The sequence below is a fragment of the Rhododendron vialii genome, chromosome 7a (genome assembly GCF_030253575.1).
Source record: "Rhododendron vialii isolate Sample 1 chromosome 7a, ASM3025357v1".
Classification (NCBI taxonomy): Eukaryota; Viridiplantae; Streptophyta; class Magnoliopsida; order Ericales; family Ericaceae; genus Rhododendron; species Rhododendron vialii.
In genome coordinates, this window is record NC_080563.1 from 29,643,988 (window position 1) to 29,664,989 (window position 21,002).

A 21,002-nucleotide genomic window follows, 5' to 3' on the forward strand; every position below is an offset into this window, starting at 1 on the left:
CAGAAAGAAGAATTGGGTTTGGGCAAAAAAACATGGTTTGGAGAAAAAATGACCTTAACCTAATTGATTTCCCTCCATTTCTCTCTCCAGAAGTCTGCCTATTGTTCCACTATTTCCCTCACTTCAACCCTAGACCTGAAGTCTGCCTATAGGTTTCGCTTGGGTGCATCGTCCATTATTAGAAACATGTGCAATGAGACAACTTAAACGGGTTGGAGATGCCATATTAGCAATTTTTGGGACGGAGTATAACGACGGGGGTCTAAATTTGGGAATTTTGTTAGTATAGGTGTTTAATTGAAATAAACTTAAGTTCAGGTGTCTAAATTTGGGGATTTTGTTAGTACATGTGTTTAATTAAAATAAATTTAAGTTCAGTTGTCTACGTGACATTTGGTGTAAAGTTCAGGTGTCATTTTGAAAATTTTTCATAAAAATGTCTATTTAACATTTTCAAAATTAGAGGCGTTACAAATTTTACATGAATAAAAACAATAATGAGTGCAATTAAGAGCATTCTCAATGCGCTATTAAAATGACTCCTATGTGGGACTCCTAATATTTAGCAAATCATTTGCTTAATTGTGGCTTTCATTGGGCTCTCCAATCAAGCTCCCAAGGATGACTCCTAACACATTTGTTAAATTTAGGTAGCATTGCAACTAGCGGGACCCAAGTCTTTAAATATTTCTTTATTATGAAATTTTCAAAAGATAAAAGGTCTTTTTCACAAAAATAGAGAATGCCTTTGTTAATCCATTGAGCCCACTTATGCTTATGTGTATAGTTTAAGATTCAATTTAGGAGCAAATTTTGTAAAGAGTGCATTTTTTTTTATCAATCGATAGAAGAGAGAAGATTTGAACTTCTAATCTTTTAGTAAAATGCAAGAATTTTATTTAACCGAGCTAGTTTCAGTTGATTAAGAAGGGTGCATTGAGATGCTTAAAAAAAGATGCGAAAATCACTCTCTATTTTTTATTTTTATTTTTCTTGGTTTTTGGGCAGGTTAGAAAGAGGAATCCGGATCCTCCATAAGTATTTTCCGAATGAGGATGGTATGAGAACTTTTATGAAATCCGAACCGTTGATTTCAACAATCAATGCCCCGGAGGAAAACACTGTCCATCTCGACAATATGGTCCGAAGAGAGAATTACTCTTCCAAAGATCCTTGGATTATTCGCAGAGGATCCGGATCCGGATCCAACTGAAATCAGTTTTGAAGGGCGATTCGTCTTGCGAGGTAGTTCTACGAGCCCTATTTCCAGTTGTTGAGATATACTACTACTGAATTCTGGCAGGGAAACCGGGAGAGGATAAAGCAACCATTTTTAGGGTTTGCCAGAAAGCAATGGCATGGAGGAGTAATCTATCTCGTAATCTCAAGGAGCTTCGAATCCTCTTTTGCCAAACCTCGCCTGCCAGCTCATCTACCAGGTTCTCTCTCTCTCTCTCTCTCTCTCTCTCTCTCTCTCTCTCTCTCTCGCGTTAGTGTTCTTGAGCCTACTTAGATTCGTCATGACCTTTCCCCCTTTGTGGCAGAGCATTTGTGGAGAATAATTACAAGGATCTGAAGACGTTAAACCCCAAATTGCCAATACTCATCCGTGAATGCACTGGAACTGAGCCTCAGCTGTGGGCCAGATATGGTACGAAATCTCACCTTCATTCATTTTCATACAGAACTCTCAATCGTAAATTGCGTTCTTTTTGTTAAATCTCGTTCAATGTAGGAAGAAATGCTATTGTATTCATATGTATGACTGTTGGTTATGGTTAAAGGGAAGATATAGAGGCCGAAAGACATGAAACAATAGAAAACCAAAGCATGGGACTTGAGGAGATTTGGGCCCATGAGTGACTTTTCTTTTTCTTCATTTGTATTTTGATGGTTAATCTAGGTATTTCAAAATGACGAAACCATTCAATTTTCATGGACTCGGTATCTTTTGTAAGAAACAAAACTGGCTTGACTAGAGAGTTCACTTTCTCTCCAAATCTCATCATTTTCGACCTCATTTATAATCCAATTTCTCGCAAAATCTCAGAAAATCACTCACGCCTAATGGCTTGTAAAAACAATGTGTGGAGGGAGTCGTGTAGCTCCTTAGGTTGCCAGTCATTTAGCAAATACTTGATGGGGACTAATTGTAGCCTAACCATTCAATTTCAGACTGTCTCAAACTGTGACAGGGGGGCAACACATTGCTTTGTTCCCCAACACGCAAGTGGGTGTCAAAGATGAAAACATTACTATTTTAGTTGCCAAAACCTGAGGAATAACAATAATCACCAGTCTGCAAAAATTTTCACATGAAATCTTGTGGTCGTGTGCATACACAATCCTATATTTATGTGTTGTTAGATTTCTGATACTCTATGCAACCTGTTTAATAACCATACTAGAGTCTGAAGTATTAGCAAGTGGTGGGATATATAGCTACTTTGGGCTTCATCTCAGATTACAAATTTTTGTACCAAACTTGCATGAAATTTTATGAAGAACCAACACTCCTACCTGCTTGCGGTTTTTTGTCGGACACTCTGGGGACACGTGACACGATGGGGACCATTGTTCAAAATGTCGGTATCGGCCTTCATAATGGTATCGGTTGCGATGTAGCGGTTTCGGGCATATCAGTCGTAGCGTAATGGTATCACCATATTGGTGACCGAAGGTGTGAATTTTTTAAAATTTCGCACAGCATATCACAGGTACCGTTACGTATCGGCCCGTATTGGCCGAAACGGACCAATACCATGTATCAGCCGATACCGTTACGTATCACTGATATGTATGCTATTTTTCTTCATACCGCAATATCGGTTGATATCGGGACTCGGTACCTACCCATACCGATATGTATCACCGATATTTCACACCATGATGGGGACACATGAGGACAGGCATGCGACATGCCACTTGTCGTAAGTTCTTTTTAAGAAGGGGACACACTGGGGCCACATCGGGGACACTCGTGTTGCAAGTTGTAATTGGAAGTTTATAGCCCGATAAACATCTTTCATTAGATTTATGATCTCTAATTGCTAGGATATGATACCATTTTGCAAAAACCCCAGAAGGTCTAAAAGTGTTGAGGTTGTGGTCAGTGCAAGTTAATGTAACCCTTGTAGATTTTTTTGGTGGTTGGTTTTTCATTACTAGCTCCAAACTTTACCTACTAGTACTGGCCCATTCTTTTCTTTTTTTTTTGTTACTTCTTGAGACATATAGACGAGGAATGGGAGAGTATTAAGGGGCGTCTTGGTCAAGTGCATGTTTTGTAAGTCGGACGGTACTGATTTTTCTGTTTCCTTTTTTGTCCAAGGAAAAATGTGGATTAGGTTTTCTGCTTATTGTGTAATTAGGCATGGTTTCATGCGTCACACAAAGCTAAATCAAAGCTTCCAAAAGCTCGGAATAGAATGGATTTCACTCTATCTCCTACCAGTTACTCAGTTAGTGGGACTTTATGGCCCTTTTTTTTTTTTTTTGTTTGTTGTTGTTGGAAGATAACTTGTGTTTTGACAAAATGACGGTGAAAGAATGTCAAGAAAAAGGATTACAAGGACGGGAATTTTTTTTCTCTCCCCATCAATATCCTTCAATGCAAATGGGGAAGGAAGGAGGCTAAGCTACATAATCATCGGATGGGCCATGGGGGCATGCTGTGTCAACTATGGGAAGCAACCTCCTAAAAAATTTGTTTGGCAATCGTCAGGACTTTTCTTTGTGACGTTTTTCCATTTCTTTGTTTTCCTTGAGAAGTGATGCAATGAAGAGGCTCCTCGCCTCAAGGACACCTAGCCTTATGGAGTATAAAAAACTTTGTGAAATTGGCACCTAAACTGCCGCCTGATGTGACTCCTCAGTACAGGCACATGTGCAAGTGATATGCACGTGCAGCCGTGCACCAATATGTACATGAGGACATGTGTTGATGGAGAATAATGTTGGTAAGTAGTTTGATTCTGCCGTTTAGCTACTTGGTCAGTCACCATGGAACTGCACCTGCCATGTGGCAGTCAGGCTGCCTCTATGCCATTGGAACCCCACCACGTGGCACGTCCACATGGCTCCTAGGTTACCTCTTGTTGGATGAGACCTGGCCACTCGGTAAGACGTGGCCGTTCGGTCGCTAGCAAAAAAGGCCCACATAGCTGCTAGGTCAATAATAAAGAAGCTCCACGTGGCAGCCTAATGAGGTGAAACACAAAACATTTCCAAGAACTCCACCCTTCCAACTAAGGGTCAAAACATTGCCAAATGGCTAAGTCCTACCACATACCTCATTGGCACAACCTTAGGGCTTGCCCTCACCAGAAGATTCTCCATGGACAAAGGGCTCCCTCGCCCGTGCTCTCTCAGCAACTATTGCTAAATTGCATGATGTTGACATGTTCCACGAGCAACACCTTGGCAAGGATGATGACACCAACACTTGATGAACTTCATATTTGCTCATTAGTCATTATATGCTTAAGTACTTTGACATGGTCTTACTGTTTTTGATTCTTTATATGGTACACAACCATTGTTTTCCTAGTATTGATAAAAGCAGTACATACAGAAGGCAGATTGACTGATATATTATTACTCAAATTTGAACAATTTGCCTTAATGAGAATTAAATATAATGTGTTGGTAACAAAGTTTGTTGTAAATTATCAACTTTGAATGAAGTTGATATTACTCTAGGTATTGAACATTCTGGGCAGGGCGTTAATTTGTCAAAAACTTCGACAGTTCATTTGCTACTAATTGTGGTTTTGATAGGTGATACTTTAGTGGGTTGTCCTTCGTCATTCTACATCTTCGTTGTTATAATTTGCTTCTTTCACGTCTGATGTCATTCACATTGACCAAAGTAATTCATTATTTATTGCTTTCATATACCGTGGTAGCCCTTTTGTTCCTTTGTGAAATAGGGTACCTAGTAAATTGACTGATATATTATAACTCAAATTTGAACAATTTGCCTTAATGAGAATTAAATATAATGTGTTGATAACAAAGTTTGTTGTAAATTATCAACTTTGAATGAAGTTGATATTACTCTAGGCATTGAACATTCTGGGCAGGGTGTTAATTTGTCAAAAACTTCGACAGTTCATTTGCTACTAATTGTGGTTTTGATAGGTGATACTTTAGTGGGTTGTCCTTCGTCATCTACATCTTCATTGTTATAATTTGCTTCTTTCGCGTCTGATGTCATTCACATTGACCAAAGTAGTTCATTATTTATTGCTTTCATATACCGTGGTAGCCCTTTTGTTCCTTTGTGAAATAGGGTACCTAGTAAATTGGTGCATTATAATTCCTTGGAAGAGGCATACGCCATTTTTATTCTACTTTAACACATGCTTCAGCAACGGTGTCTTTGCTACATTGTGATTGTGTTGGGAGTGGTATGGTTGCTTCTCTCTGAGTCCTCTGTCCTCCATCAGACTTCGATTAAATTTAGGCCAACTTTTGAAACAGGTATAGGTTTGGGGATTTGACTAAATTAGAATACCTTGACATTAATTCTGAAGAGGTAGTAACATTTTCAGGAGTACTTGTACTATGTCTAAAGGAGAACATAAAGTTTTTTTTTTTGGTAAGTGAGGAGAACATAAAGTTGGACCCTTGGATGAGATGATGTGGCTAATCCCATGAGATGGAATTATCACTAACATATGTGTTTGTGTGTGAGGGAATTTGAATTTCACTCCCATTGGCAAGACAAAAATGATTTTACGGAACAAGAAGAAACATTACAAAAAACACGCAGGTCCCATGCTGGTCTTCACAGGATTAACGTCTATCAGACCTGGCCTCAGTGTCTTGGGGGGTTGGTGGAAAGTAGCTTTAGGATAAAGTGCTTGGTGGAATTACTACTAAATCAGGGTGTATTTGGATGTACAGCTTTGTAGTTTTTGATTCTCATTTTTAGTGTTTTCTGCAACATTTTCATGGTAATCTGATTCATAGAGATGGTCTGACGCTTTAATTTTTATAGCGGTGAGGATATATTCAACCTTTTCGGTTAGGTGATGAAATATGATAATCAGTTTGTGTGCTTAATTGAAATGTTAATGCATAGAAATAGAATAGATTATAGTGTAGTAGTGCTGAATTGTATGTGATGGATACATGCACACCTTAACAAAGATGACGTTAAGTACTGACCGCTAGAAAACTGTGATATGTTTTGTTGTATGTATTTTTTTTTTTCTTAAGAACTTTTTTTAAGGTTCCATTTGAAACCATCTTCTTGATTTTTATGTTAATGGTTGGTTAAAGGTGAACTTTTTTTGGGATAACTTCTGATGCCTAGGCTATAGGTTATCTGCACCGTGGACTACTTTGGAGAAATCTTAGTTTTGTTTTCCTCTCTTTATGCGTACGGTGGTTGGATTGTTAGCGAGGCTAATGAGGTTAGCTACAGCCTTCTGAGGTCACCTCTACCTTCAAGATTTCTCATCCTTCCTTGTGTTTCCGTGTTCTGTTCTTGTTCTGGCAGTCATTGATCGATGGTCATCCATATCAACGACACACTTAGATTTATTTTTTCTTTTCCAACCCCTTGCGCTGTATTTGTTTTTTCTTTTATGTTGGGGTGCTGTTTTATGTCCAGACACATGTTTGTGAGTTATGGCAATTACAGCGTTTAAGCATTTTAGACATGCCTTTTTAGTAACAAAGAGAATCTGCAAATTCTTACCCTAGCAGTTTGTTAATAGTGAAGTAGACCAGAAGACATAATATGTCACGGATATTACCTATTGTCATTGGTTGGGCTTTGTATATAAATGTTGCTTTACTTTGTTGTTCTTATGCAGCCTAACGGGTAGATTGCAGATGCTATTACTTATTCAGCAGCCCGTCCTCGTCATGTATTGGTGACATGGTTATTGGTGTATATATAAGTAGATCATTTTCTTTTTCCCCCAAGAAAGACAGTTACTTTTATTCGTAATCTACAAATGTGATCCTGTTTATGATCCAGTCTGTTTCTGTACAAACTGCCGCTTTTGTACCATAGATCTGCAAGTTGTATTGAGATTTTGTTGTTGTCAAATTCATTATGATACATTCAATTTATTGACAGATATGGGTGTTGAGAGGGGGATTCGTTTGGAAGGCATGACAGAGGCACAGATCTTGAAATCACTGGAGGACCTTGTTAAAGTTGGTGCAGCTCTTAAATCTTGATGCTGCTGCTGCTAATGTTGTTTGGCCTCGCAGAAATTAAATAAAGAAGTTTCTATGGAATCCCTCTATTGGATGGAATCGATGTCTGTCTTTCTGTGATGAATAACTTTCAGGTTGCTCTGTTTTCTGCATCTTAAATTCGATTGACACATGAACTAGCTTGGGGTGTTCATGGATCTTGTTTAGTTATTGTGATGTTTTATGACTAGTCCTTGTTTGGTGGCAAGCCTTTCGATACGTTCATCCTAATCGTTAGTCTTTCATCTTTTTCATCTTCCCGATCATCTTCTTTCATCTTCTCAGGCATCTTTGCCTTCCAAAGTAGAGTCTTTGAGACCCCTTGTTGGATCAACAAATCTTTCCTCCGCCGTTGCCAAATAGAGATGTTAGTCCTCCCATTGAACTTCTCCATGTCATATTTGGCGTCCCCCTTCTTTTACCGTAGCCAAGATTGAAGCCCGAACCTGACTATGATATCACTTTGTTGTGACTTGTGAATATCAGTTAACATGAACAATAAAGATAAGCGAAATCAAGGTAAACAAGAAATAATCGCACAAGACTTGCGTGGTTCGACACGCAGGTCGTGTATTTTCTTTGTGGGGGAAGTGAGGGTCAATCCACTATATAATAAATAAGGATGACTAGTTTTCCAATCTCATCATAATTGTGCCTCTTTGTTTTTTTTGAGTCTCTCTCACCAAAATAAGCTTAGAAAACCCTAAACGATTTTTAAGACAATAGATATAGGCTGCGGGCATTTACAAAGACCGAACCACCTTGGGACTTATGGGGGCGAAGGCCTCGCCATGGAAAATCCCTATAATAATCTAGTTTTTATTTTAACATCTAAGTGCTGATGTTTTTGCCGCCGTTTCCGTTGCTGTTTCTATTGCTTTTTGGTGCTGTTTATGCTGTTGTTTGTTGCTCTGGTGCCTGTTGTTGCTATCTTTGGCATTTGCCCTCGAAGTTTAGGCTTGTATCTTCTCTTCTTGCTTCCTAGGTATTGTGTTTTATCTGGGTATTATTTAGACATTTGAATGTTTAGATTCTTGAACCTTGCATTTTAAAATCTCGGTGTTCATGTTGTGGCCTCCTCATATGTGAAATCTTAGTTCCATTCCTGGACGTTTAGACGTATATAATCACCCTCGGGACAGAAGTTTTGCTTCCTGAATGTCCGGATTGACTTGACCACTGTCCAGACGGGATTTCGAGTAGGTCCAGATCCTTGCTTGCATAAATAGCTTTCAATACTTCCAACGGCTCTCCTCCAACCTACTAAAATGACTCAATTAGCAGCTCAAGGAAAGAAAATGCAGGTGGTACTTGCTTTTTCTAGCCGAATGAGGAAGGGGGGCAGGCAGTGTGCAGTTGCTTGCCTCCACTACATCTACCATCTCATTCTTTGTTTTAATTGGGTCTAGTGGACGGTAGAATTGGTTCTTCAAAGATTCATTGAAGGGCGCGAAACCTGGACACTTTGAGTAATCAAATAAAGAAAAATATTTCTACTATCTCATCAACTAAAGACGCTTTCTTCTCTGCTAAAGACCAAGGGAGAGAGGAACTGAGTTCCCCTCCAGTTTTTCTATTTTTCAGCCCCCTCCAATTTTTAACTTATTGGATTCATTCCGGACTAGGAAAAAGTGATCGAAATTGTTTGACAAGTCTACTAAAAATCAGTTTGATCAGACGTCGTTTGATAACTGAACCAACCGCATTTGTGGGAGGAAAAAAAGAAAGCAAAATACAGTTTAAAACTTCCAATGTCTATTTTTTTTCCTTGCACAGACACGATTAATCCATACATCAAACGAAATCTGATCAAACTGTTTTTTGGTGTGAATATTCTTCTCGGCGATATTCACTAAATGAATGATTTTGACTTTTTTTTTTTTTGGGTCCGGGATGGACACAAAAAAATTGAAAACTGGAGGGAACTGGACAATAGAACAACTGGAAGGGAACTCAGTCAGGGAGGGAGAGACTGCACCCTTGATCTAAACTCTAAAGTAACAACAAAACATAAACATGTATCCAATATACACCAATATGAACAACTGCTTTATCATCAGAACACAGAAAACAATTGAACGAAATTCAACAGTACTAAAGGTTTCTTTTCTTAATTTTTTTAGAACTCTAGCTACCATTTGTAACACCTTAATCTGCAACCGTTTCACTTTCCCTCTTGCCAATACACCAATACCATAGAAAAGGAGAGTAACACCATACCGACTAACGATAACAGAGGAGAAACGGAATTCGCTTTCGATGCGTAGAAATAGTAATAAGGATAGGTGTAGTTGCGGTTTCCCCCATTTGGAGGGGCCTGGACTGTTGGAATGTTCGTGTAACCAGGAGGAGGAGGTGGAGGATTGGAGCCCCATGAAATATAAGGTTGTGAAGGTGGTGGTGGCGGGGATTGTCGAGGTGGTGGTGGTGATTCGTAAACGTACAACTGCGGTGGTGGTGGTGATTTGTAAAAGTATGACTGTGGCGGCGGCGAGGAGTGAACCGGAGGCGATACTATCGGTGGCTTCCATTGCGGCGGTGCTGGTGGGGGTGAACATATTTCAGGACAAGTGTAACATTCACTAATACAGAGCAACCCTGGTGCTGGATTACTGGCTGTTGTTTGTGCTTGACCCTCAGATTTTACTCCACAAAACATGACATGTAGCCTCAACAGCAACACAAGCCATTTCCCTCTTGGAGAAAGTGATAGACTCTTGGAATAACCCATTCGGGATTTCTAAATTTTAGGTGCATAAGCTTTCAAAGAATGAAGTTGTTATAGTTTGCCTCTGTGACACGAAATTTTGTTATCCTGTGGTGCTTTGTCAATTTATAGGCACTGTTCAGGCAGAATGGACCTAGAAAGAGATGCCTTTACCACCAAATATAGGGCCGAGCAGCTCGAGGCTCGGCTCATTAAAGGCTTGGTTCGGCTCGACAGTCGAGCTTGAGTTTAGGCTCGTTTGGTAAACGGGCTGAGCTAGAACAACACAAAGTTTGGCTCGTTTGCACCTACACCAAATAATTTTCCCTTCATGTGTGTGTGTGGCTCCTTTGGAAAAGTTTGATCTAGACGCTTCTACTACGAAAGGTGGAAAAATGAGTGTGGTACTTTCTGCAAAGAAGGATAAAGACATCCACCCATTTTGTTTACTCTGTGAGTTGCTAACATTTCGCCAGTTTTTATGGCTTCTTATTTTAACTGTAAATGGACTTTGGAAGCCGAAACTGTGCTTTACCAAAAAATAAGGTTTCTTATTCAATGTGAGCTTAAAAAAGAAAGAATTTTACTCTGACCAGAATGATTTGGGTCTGAGTTTTTTCGAATTATGATGATAATGATATGTGAATTAGTTTAAAACACAAAGGACAACACAAAATGCATGAAACTTCTGAGGCGTGCGAAAGCCTAGCTCGGGATACCCTGCATTACCAAAAGAAAAATGCATTGAACTTGTGAGATTAATTTTGTGAAGTAAAAATTCAGTCGTCACCCTCTTTTGTTGAGTCTCAGATGCAAGAAATGACGATTCCACATGAGGGCTAGTAGAGGATGCCTATTTAGCACCTCTGTCAAGTATGATATAAGTGACATGGTACGATAAAATGGGGACGTTTTGACATATTTCTCTCAGTTTTGGGACAATGGGTCCTACCTAGACTACCTCCAAATTTAAAATTTGAGCTAATAAGATCAATCTAATTAGTTGTGATCTGCGTATTAAATAGAGGTCGTTACGTATTTTATCAGCCGGTACGTAAGGATTTTGGACCTCCGATACAGTTATTTACTGAAGTATTAACCGATACAATCTGATAACAACCGATAAATGGTCGTACTACCAATGCCATTATGGTTTTCCGTAGAGTGATTTAAAGCCTGGTCGTGACCTTATGGGTGGAAGTCTGGTCAGTGATTTGGAGCATATCACACAACTTGGAATTTCAAACGGTAATGACAGCACGCTTATTAGTGGACATTTATTTCTTTATTATCACTTTGGGGTTGGAGCCATGTTTTGATGAATGTTGTCATTTTCGTGGGAGAAGGAATCCAAAGCTGGGGCTGTAGTCTTGGAATGTCATTTGCCTTTTTTCTCTTTATCCAATGCACCATTGCGGGCATCAAATTCTTTCTTCACACCTTGTGGTTTCTTCTTTTTATGTGCTTTTCTTGTGAGGCTGGGATAGGTGTTTATCCTCTACTTTGGTCCCAATCAAAGAATCCCCATATTTCTTGCGAGATGATCATCTTAAGATACACGATCTGTTTGGAAGAAGGATATTTTATTGGGGGTTTTCTTGACCCGCAGATGATTGGAATAAGGCATATTTTATGGAGCCCTGCTACACACACAGCAGTCTGTGCACAGATTCCGTTATGGGACCCACCACGGGTCCTACACAAATAATCCGAGTCGTTCATTAAATGTAAAACAAGTTTTTGAGGGTTCCCGAAAAAAATTAGCTCAATTCGATACCTATAAATGCTCGATCCAATCGTCTAGCTTTTCATTATTCTTCAATTTGAATGAAAAGTTCGACAATTGAATCGAGCATTTATAGATATCGGATTGAGCTGATTTTTTGCGGGAACCCTTAAAAAAATGTTTTACGTTTAATGAACGGCTTGGATAATTTGTGTGGGATCCGTGGTGGGCCCCACATTAAAATCTGTGCACTAATTGTCTGTGTGTGTAGACTATCTGTATTTTATGTTTCGTTCAGTTATTGGGAATGTTGTGCAAAAAGTGTGTGTGTAGACTATCTGTATTTTATGTTTCGTTCAGTTATTGGGAATGTTGTGCAAAAAGTGCAGTCTCAAGAAAAATGAAGTGAAGTCTACAGGTAAAAGCCAAAGGAAACTTATTTCATGCACGTGTTTAATTGACAAAAAAAGTTGCAAGAAAATTAAAATCACTTATTTTGTAGAATCTATTTTGAAGGAAAGTGCTTTTAGAAGGAAAGTTGAAGTTGTGAATTCTGTAACTTTTTTTGTCTAACTGAACAGGGCGAGAACATTATGTTGGAAACTCATATTAAAAGCCATGCTTTGATACAATGGAACTAGGTAGTTTTTATGGTATTTGTAATTGGGCATAAATTTTTTTTTTAAAGGAGGTCATTTCGGGTAACATTTGCATGATATAATTTATTCAATACTATGCATGTGTGTTTGTTTTATTCTGCATAGTGTATAACCTATTGTTGCAGAATACAATGTTTTTTTTTTTTCAAAGTCTTAGATGAAATTGGACACACTATAAGTAAGATTATCAGACAATATTTCAGTGAGTACTGAATGAAATATACTTTAACTTCTTGTGCTAGTATATACTATAATGTGTATTAAAAGGGCCCAAATTGGGATAATTATTTTATATTGACCAAATTGTGCTAGCCCTGAGGTTTTGTGGGCCGAAAGCATAAAATGCCCAAAGCATACAGTGCAAAAAAAAAAAATCCTGAAATACATATTACAGACGAAAAAACCGCCCTCATTTGAAGACTTTCGTGGTGTAATTAAAATGTTTAATCTGGAACAAGAAGATTGTCTCGTAAGTAGTTTATTTTTCAAATGGCAAAAAAGAAATCTAATAGTCACTCGAAATACAAAAATTCGTAGTTTCAAGTTAAACGGATATTAGCAAAAAACATCGAGACGAGAGAGGTATAACCAACAAAAATTGGCAAATACCACCAAGCAAACAAGAGCCTAGCTGCCCTCGAGGCGATTTTGCGGATCAAAAATAAAATAAAATAAAAAGAGCTGCTAACACCCGAAAGAGGAAAGTTGGTAAGATACCAACAAACAGCAACACCAAAAAAGCACCACATCGAAAACAAAGAATTAGTAGAGCCTAAAACACCTAGAAGAAAAGACCACCTACATCTTGGCATCTCACCACAGACGACATATCTCGATCAGCCTTGATAATCAAACACCTTCAATGAATGAAAAAAGGAGGCAGGCAGACCAAAAACCTTGATCCCTGGCCATTCATCACGAGCAAACCATGGGATTGAAGACAATATTGAGAAAGCCAAAACCAACCAAATAGAAATGAAAATAAACTACCTCAAAACCTTCTCTTCGCCATTATCCAGGCCTTGTCAACACCGGCAACCGACTCGTCATCTTGAATTTGCATCTCAACAAGCTAGCTTGTTCACCCAAAACTCTTCGTTGTTATGAAAACACAGTCCCACAGATTTGCCAGCATCAACAACTGATTTTTGCATCTTTTAATAGTACGACTTTATTCCTTCTCCGAATGTCCCCCGAAGATATATATAGACTCACAAGGTAGCAAAGAAAAAATAATAGAGGTAATAAGAAAGCAAATCAAGTATACATTTGGTATTTTCTTTTCCCTTTGGTCTATGATGCTTATTTAGAAGGTTTTTTTAGATGTTAGTTTTCATTGATCGTCTCGATTCCCGCATCCAAAGCGAAAAGAGACTAGTCGCTATTGACTGAGCATCTCCAATGGGCTCCTAAAATGACTCCTACGTGAGGCTAGCTTCAAATATTTAGCAAACTATTTGTTTAATTTTGGTCTTTAATGGCCTCTCTAGACAAACTCCCAAAGGATATATAGCTCCTAATCATGGCTCACAATACAGTAGGTAGCATTTTAGCTAGCTCTAAGTGGGACTCCAAGTCTTTAACTACTTTTATTATGGAAGTTTCGAAAGATAAGGGGCTAGTTTGTGTTTTACCCCAAGACAACACCAGGTTTGGCTACAAAACCGGTTAGCCTGGACGATGATATACCACACTCGAGTGATGGACCACAGAACTTGATGCGGCTCCCTAGACGAACACCAGCGTATATATCACACGCAAGGAGAGGAATGTCGACCAACTAGATGAAAAGCAGCTACAATCACCCGCAAGAAGAGGATGTCGGTATCAGGTTAATTTGCCACTTTGTTAGTGACATGATCAAGATAGAACATCTTAGCCTCTTCTCCAATATAAAACATCTTAGCCTTCATTTCCAGAAATACAGGACAAACAAAAACATAAAAGGGCATCAACTCTAGGCAAATAACAAAAAAAATAGAACATGTAACACCGAAGATACCTAATACATTCACTGAAGCAAGCTGCATTTCTTTCATCACCATCGGTAAATAAACAATGCGAGGTGGAGCAATCGCTAAAAGCCTAAAACATTACGAAATATTCTCCTTCATAAAAATATAAAGGCAGACTTTACAGGACATAAACAGAGTGAGACCGTGAGTCAACATATTTCCTCCGGCCTAAGTCGCTATAAGTACTTAAGTAAGACACTGGGGTTAAGTGGGAAAAAGAAGAGGCCGAGCAGAGTTTACAAAATACTACCCTCCAAATATAAATATATATAAAAGGTCCAAAAACTACATCCCATTCTTTTGAGAGTCCATTTTTTTCTTTTTTGGTATCGAACATCTCTAGTTGATTCAGAAAACCTACTCCTTGATAGAATATTTCTGTGCTTCAAATGTTAAAAGGTAAGAATCACTCGAATATTACTCTGGATGCTGTATCCTTGATTTCCCTGGCATACTGCATGTTATCAGGCATGGTTTTTATGGTAATGACACAACCACCATTTTGCTGCAACAAATTCCAGTGCTTCTCTCCCATCCGGTGGTCTTCCATGAGTTCTTCGCTCATAGTCCCAAAATTGCACATTCTGCAGTAGAATTGGGAATCAGCATTCGACTCCTTTGGTCTTTCTTTCACGTCATGAGTGCTGGCACTTGTTTCCTCCAATATCTCTGTGTGTTCCAGCACTCCAAAATCCACATCATCCCCACAATCCTGTGAATTTTTACTTTCATCAACCAATGACTTGGAATCAGCATTGAACTCCTTTGGTCTTTCTTTCACGTCTTGAGCACGGGCATCTGTTTTGTCCAATATCTCTGTGAGTTCCACCACTCCAACATCCACATCCTCACAATCCTGCGAATCTTTACTGGCTCCCTGTAACATCCTCTCCTTTGCCTTGTGCTTCTTTCCGTTTAAGTGAGTCTCCATAGTCTGCTCGCACGAGACAGTCACCTGACAGAGAGGACATTTCAACTCCTTCCGTGCCTTCTTCCTCAAATTAACCAAAGGAGCATCATCCTCTACAACTTGAGGTATTGGTTCTTCAAATCTCCTCTTTGTCCCAGCAACACTTGAGTGGGAAGGGTTAACCTGCATCGAATAAGTACAGATACTGTTACCAACCAGCCGAAATACCGATGATACAATGACGATGACGATGACGACAGTTAAGGCCATGATGTGGTTTAAGTCATCTGATAAGATTGGTGGGTTGCACACACCATGATATGATGTAAAAGACATGCCTAGTTTCTAAAGCACAGTTAAACAGCTGCCTTCAAACAACCTAAATCTTCCACGCTCTACTCTTGATTAACTAGGATAAAAATAACACAACCAAGTAACAAAATTTCTTTCCGTGTTCATCGAAAGGAAGGAAAAGTTTCTATTTCCTATGAGACCAAAACAAAACATCAGTGGAGTCACAAAATTCCAATCTATTCACCATAACATTGAAAGCCGAAATATGTCAAAATTCAGAGCATTCAAACATGTAACAAGAAACCCCTAATCAGAGTCCGGATTACACTCGAGGGTCCGCCTTCACATATTAAATGCCTAGGTTGCATCCCCTCTACCAAATTAACCACCCCTTCTTGGATTTGTTTGTGAACAATAAGAAAACAAATAGCAACATAGAAAGCCAGAAGATAACTTGTTTTCCTTCGCAACCAATTAATGAGAATTATGATACTTTTTCCGCCTTGGACGAAATGAAGAGCTGTGTATTCCAAGCTCTGGAACTTAAGGTATGAAAACAATAAATGCTTCCATGATTACCAATCCCGCAACTAGAAATGCCAAGAATCCTATATAATACAGGTGTGAGTCAGCTCCCAGTTGCTAAATTAAGGAATAAAAAAATTTAAAAGATACATATTTAGTGACAAATACAATTTACTACTCATCCGTGCCGACCACCATGCATTCCATTCACTACTCGTCGGTGTCAATCATCATACAAATTGGGCGCATGAAAAATGGATCACCACACCCCTATTAGTAATGTATCTCAACTTTAAGGTAGACTTAATCTCCATATGTAAAAAGAAATTCATAGAAATAAAAAATGACTACTATTCCCCTTGCAGTTAACAACAGGAATGTTTAAAGAAAAAACATCAAGACTTAATTGTGTAGGAGAAAGAGATTCCTCAGTGAGAGGATAAAATCAAAGTTGTACTATAATCCTATTACGTGGATGATCACACATTAGTTCTCCGGCCTGCCTGGAGGAAAAAATATGACCTTGAATTGCAAATGGGGTATTGTGTCAAAAATTAGTAGCACGAAGCGGGGGCGGGGACGAGAGCGGGTACGGGAGAGCGGAGACACCTAGAGGCTCCTAAAGTTGTGAGCGCCTATATAGATTATATACAAATATGCATATAAAATATATTTAAATACTTAACCATTGAAGGAAAAGTAATACTTATTGAGAATTTTCCCGATCTTAAAAGGGTAATTCCTGGAAGTTCGATATTTTTAGTTTGCGAAAATTCTTGACTGATATGATTTTCATTTTCTTATTTCCACAATGGCATAACTCCCTTGAAAGTAACAGAATAACTGCTTTAACGGCCCGATAAGCTCCCATCTTACTTGGGAGCGAGCTTCAGCTCTCGTCAAGCTCCCATCTTGCGAGTGCCGATTGGAGCTCCCATCTTGGTAGCGCACCCATTTTTGAAACATCGCTACTAAGCGTCAAAAAATTGGAAGTGACACAGAAATTCTTCGAAATACTGAAATTTTCCAATATATATTTAGACAAAATCTCAATCAGGGAAAGTAAAAATAGACCAATGTTAGCAAAATTAACTTATGGGGCAAATGCAAAATCACAAAGGATTACATAACCATGATGTAAGGGGAAAAACGGAATTTAACTGATTTCTCTCTTCATCAACGTGAAAAGGAAGCTATTTAAAAGATAACTACTTTAAACAATGCTAGCCTTTGGTCCACCGCAGGTTTAGCAGTATCTTTGTTTCCAAAGATGATGAACCGTATGAGTCCCATTCAGATCTATACGTGACATAGCTGTAGATGCCCATGCTAGCTCCATATCACCATCTAAGGCTTCGCAAACGGTCATCATGGCTATAATTTGTTCACTTGTCACAAAAACATGTTATATAGGTGTAAAAATAGCTCAATAGTTTAATGAAAAAGAAGCCTCTTACAGAAAGACTGCCCACAAATAAAGTAAATACAAACAGTGAAGATAAAAAAACATAACAAGAAAACTCATATGAGACAAATAATCTAATGCAACACAACCAACATGAAAATGAGAATGAAAATGATTAGTAATGTGGTATGCCCTGTCTTGTGTAATGTGGTTTGTTGTTATAAAATTTTACCTTACCCAAAAAAAAAAAAAAAAAAAAAAAAAAAAAACTAACTAACATGAAAATGATTAGTCGCTCAGCAATGAGACTATTCTAGACTGACATGGTGAAGCCAAATATAACAAGCAAACTAAAACGAAGGAAATGTGTAAACAAACGTGCTCTAACCCAACAATCAAGTGAATGCTTTATATCATCTTATTAGGATTCAATCTTTATTAGTCACCAAGGTTGAAATGTAAAATATTTTCCCCGCATTACAAACAGTAAAATAGCTCGATCTTCTTACAAGAAGACAATTAAAAGAAATTGCACCAGACTCCTCCTCAATTAGTCAAGGTAAAACATAACCAGCAAACAAAAGTTAAAGAAACCTGTAATCCAATTCAAACAGTACGGAAAAAATTAGGCACTCACCATTGGGACTACCTGTTCCTTTCTTAAGTTGATGATGGGTTTAAGTGCAACATCATTATGAACTGCCGATCTCGGCTGCCCCTGTAGAGGAAAATCTCCGAAACCCCCATTGTCCATTGAACCCGCCAACAACAACCTACCATCAATCCCATGCTCCAATTCAGTCCCAAATCCTATCCCAGTCCCTAATCCTTTACCAGTCCCCAACCCATCTTTTCTTCTAAGCAATGGAACTCCCGGTACATCTGGCTGCAGCAGAGAATCCACCAAAGACAACCCTAATCCCACCTGCGGCATAGAAATCTCCCTTCTCATCCTCATTTCCCTAATCACCTCCTCCTCAAGCTTTCGTTGGCGGAAAACCTCTAATTTCTCCATCTCTTCCCTTGTCGTCCTGTTTTTTATTTCCCTCCCAATCAGAAACCCAGTCAAATCAGACCGGTACCTCATTATGTCACTTCGATGGGCGTTTTGACGAATACCCGGCAGAGCAACTAACAAAACAACAAAAATCAAATCAAACAAAAGCCCATGGAGCACATATATATGTTTGATATTAACTAATCAATAAAGGCTTTGGAACAAATAGGTGAAGGGTTTGTTTTGTTCAAACCGTGCATTGGTTGATCGGTGTAGAAGGTTTTGTTGCCTGAAGAGGCCAGACTGTTGAGGCAGTTTCCATCGTCCTTGGCTCCAACATTGACCTACATGATGATGATGATGAGAGAGAGAGAGAGAGAGAGAGAGAGAGAGAGAGAAATTAGTAAGGGAAGACGTGTATGAACTGGGTTTGAGCAGGAGCAGCATTAGTGTTCCGTAAAAGTCCTCCCCTTCCCTCTTCTGGAAAATGAATCAGAAGCATTTCAAAAGCCTTTTCTTTCCCTACTATGGAACTTGTATTGAAACTCTAGACCAAACTCACAACACAGAGGTGGCAAACTTCGGTTTCCTAATACCAAATGTTTGCAAAAAATCTGGATACCTCAAGTGCATGTTTGATGCCAGAATTGTAATCCTCCATCTACAAGGGAACATAAGGGATCACATGTTCCCCGGGATTAGCTAGTCCTACGTCTGTCGAATGGGACTAAAGAGAAGACTGAATTAGAGGAGAGCTGCCTACTTAATATCCTATACCAGGGACCATCCAATACTACCTGGGGGTGGTATTACTTAATCCAGAACTCTGAGATTATTTCTTTCTTCATTCAATGGTCAAAAATGATTCTCCACACCTTATCCCACCTTAATCCCACTCAAATCAAACATAAGTAAAACTAATCATGTACTACATATAATCTCAACTATTATACATAAGACCCACATGTCTCCTTTTATCCCATCATTAATCCCATATTTTCCAATCCTTCTAAATAATATAATGCAGCAATCAAATGTGCTCTAAGAAACAATCAAAAAAGTACTCTCTCCTTTGTCCCACAAAGAATGTCTATTTTCAGTTTTCATCACTATATGAACCTCCCAAAAAATCATCGATATTTTGTAATTTTGTTCTATATCTAACAAACTAGGTCCATATTGTATATGAAATGAAATATCCTATAAAATAGCTCAATCTTCAATTCACGACAAAGCCTCTTACAAGAAGACTATTAAAAAGAAATGGCACCAGACTCATCATCAATTAGTGAAGCTAAAACATAACCAGCAAACACAAGTAAAAGAAACTTGTAATCCAACTCAAAACAGAATGAAAATGATTAGGGAGTCACCATTGAGACTACCTGTTCCTCTCCTAAGTCAATGGTGGGTTTAATAACACCACGACTTACCGTAACCGATCTCGGTTGCCCCTGAAGATGAAAACCTCTGAAACCCCCGTCGTCCATCGGACCCGCCAACGACAACCTCCCTTCAATCCCACCCTCCAATTCGGTCCCAAATCCTATCCCAGTCCTAAACCCATCTCCTCTACTAAGCAATGGAGCTCCCGGCACATCCCGCCGCAGCAGAGAATCCACCAAAGACCCCACCCGCGGCATCGAAATCATCTCCCTTTCTATCAACGTTTCCCTGATCACCTCCTCCTCGAGCTTTCGCTGGCGAAACACCTCTAGGTTCAAAATCTCTTCCCTTATCCTCCTGTTATCTATTTCCCTCCCAATCATACACTCCGTTAAATCAAGTGGGTACCTCGCAATGTCACTCCGATGGGCGTTTTGTCGATTACCGAGCAGAGCAACTGAGGAAAGAACAAAAATCAAATCAAACAGAGGCCCATTAGGTGCATACATTTGTGTAATACAAATAGAGAGATAAAGGGTCTAGGGGTTTTGTTCAAACCGTGCATTGCTTGGTCAGTGTAGAAGTTTTTGTGGCCTGAAGAGGCCGGAATGTTGGGGGCGTTCACATCGTCCTCGGCTCCGAACTTGAGCTGCATAGAGAGAGAGAGAGAGAGAGAGAGAGAGAGAGATGTGTAGTGATTCTAGTGAATGAACTGGGTTTGAGCAGAAGCAACATAATGAGTAGTATTGTTTGGTAAAAGTAGCATTGAGCTTTCTTCTTCTGGAAATTGAATCAGAACCAGTCCTTTCAAAAAGCCTCCCCTTGCTATTCCGGTGCTTCGCTTCTGACTCAACACAACATAGAGGTGGCGAACTTCGCTTTTCCGACATGTTGGAGTTCTAGGCTGTTCGGCTAGTTATTTGAACCGAACGGTAGATCAAGCTTGGGAGGGTTGTTTGGCTAAATAAATTACTCCGTAATTGGCTTTTTTTTTTTTTGTTGTTCTTTTTCATTTTTTTTTGGTAATTGTTAGTTTTTCATCAATTTATTTGTGAATTATTGCTTCGTCTTATGACAAAAGAAATTTAAAAAGTAAAAAATTAAGATCAAAATCTAATTTTTTTAAATAAAAAGAAAAATAAGTCAATTTTTTCGTCTTT

At 38.9% G+C, this 21,002-nt stretch overlaps 2 protein-coding genes across 4 annotated transcripts; one reads left to right on the forward strand and one right to left on the reverse strand.

Annotated features, from left to right (window-relative positions):
- The first annotated feature begins 1,123 nt into the window (after positions 1-1,123).
- Positions 1,124-7,426, forward strand: LOC131332191 (NADH dehydrogenase [ubiquinone] 1 alpha subcomplex subunit 2). Its single transcript, XM_058366267.1, has 3 exons — positions 1,124-1,439; positions 1,545-1,651; positions 7,097-7,426. The coding sequence occupies exons 1-3, from the start codon at positions 1,354-1,356 to the stop codon at positions 7,198-7,200; spliced, it is 297 nt and encodes a 98-aa protein (XP_058222250.1). The 5' UTR covers positions 1,124-1,353; the 3' UTR covers positions 7,201-7,426.
- Positions 7,427-14,403: 6,977 nt separating this feature from the next.
- LOC131332193 (uncharacterized) lies at positions 14,404-20,702 on the reverse strand. Of its 3 annotated transcripts, none has more exons than XM_058366270.1 (5): positions 20,401-20,702; positions 19,830-20,299; positions 18,710-18,800; positions 18,109-18,590; positions 14,404-15,418 (listed from the first exon to the last, which is right to left on the reverse strand). In XM_058366270.1, the coding sequence occupies exons 1-5, from the start codon at positions 20,495-20,497 to the stop codon at positions 14,732-14,734; spliced, it is 1,827 nt and encodes a 608-aa protein (XP_058222253.1). In that variant the 5' UTR covers positions 20,498-20,702; the 3' UTR covers positions 14,404-14,731. The 3 variants fall into 3 exon arrangements, with proteins under 3 accessions (XP_058222253.1, XP_058222251.1, XP_058222252.1); XM_058366268.1 differs by having other exon boundaries at positions 18,097-18,590; positions 20,401-20,700; XM_058366269.1 differs by having other exon boundaries at positions 18,097-18,590; positions 19,842-20,299; positions 20,401-20,699.
- Positions 20,703-21,002: the final 300 nt, after the last annotated feature.

Coding starts and splice junctions, on each gene's coding strand:
- LOC131332191 (XM_058366267.1), top strand. CDS start 1,354: ATGGCATGGAGGAGTAATCTATCTCGTAATCTCAAGGAGCTTCGAATC. Junction 1,440..1,544: donor CCTGCCAGCTCATCTACCAG/GTTCTCTCTCTC, acceptor CCTTTGTGGCAG/AGCATTTGTGGAGAATAATT. Junction 1,652..7,096: donor TCAGCTGTGGGCCAGATATG/GTACGAAATCTC, acceptor ATTTATTGACAG/ATATGGGTGTTGAGAGGGGG.
- LOC131332193 (XM_058366268.1), bottom strand. CDS start 20,497: ATGCAGCTCAAGTTCGGAGCCGAGGACGATGTGAACGCCCCCAACATT. Junction 20,300..20,400: donor CACTGACCAAGCAATGCACG/GTTTGAACAAAA, acceptor TTCTTTCCTCAG/TTGCTCTGCTCGGTAATCGA. Junction 18,801..19,829: donor AGGAACAGGTAGTCTCAATG/GTGACTCCCTAA, acceptor ATCATCATGTAG/GTCAATGTTGGAGCCAAGGA.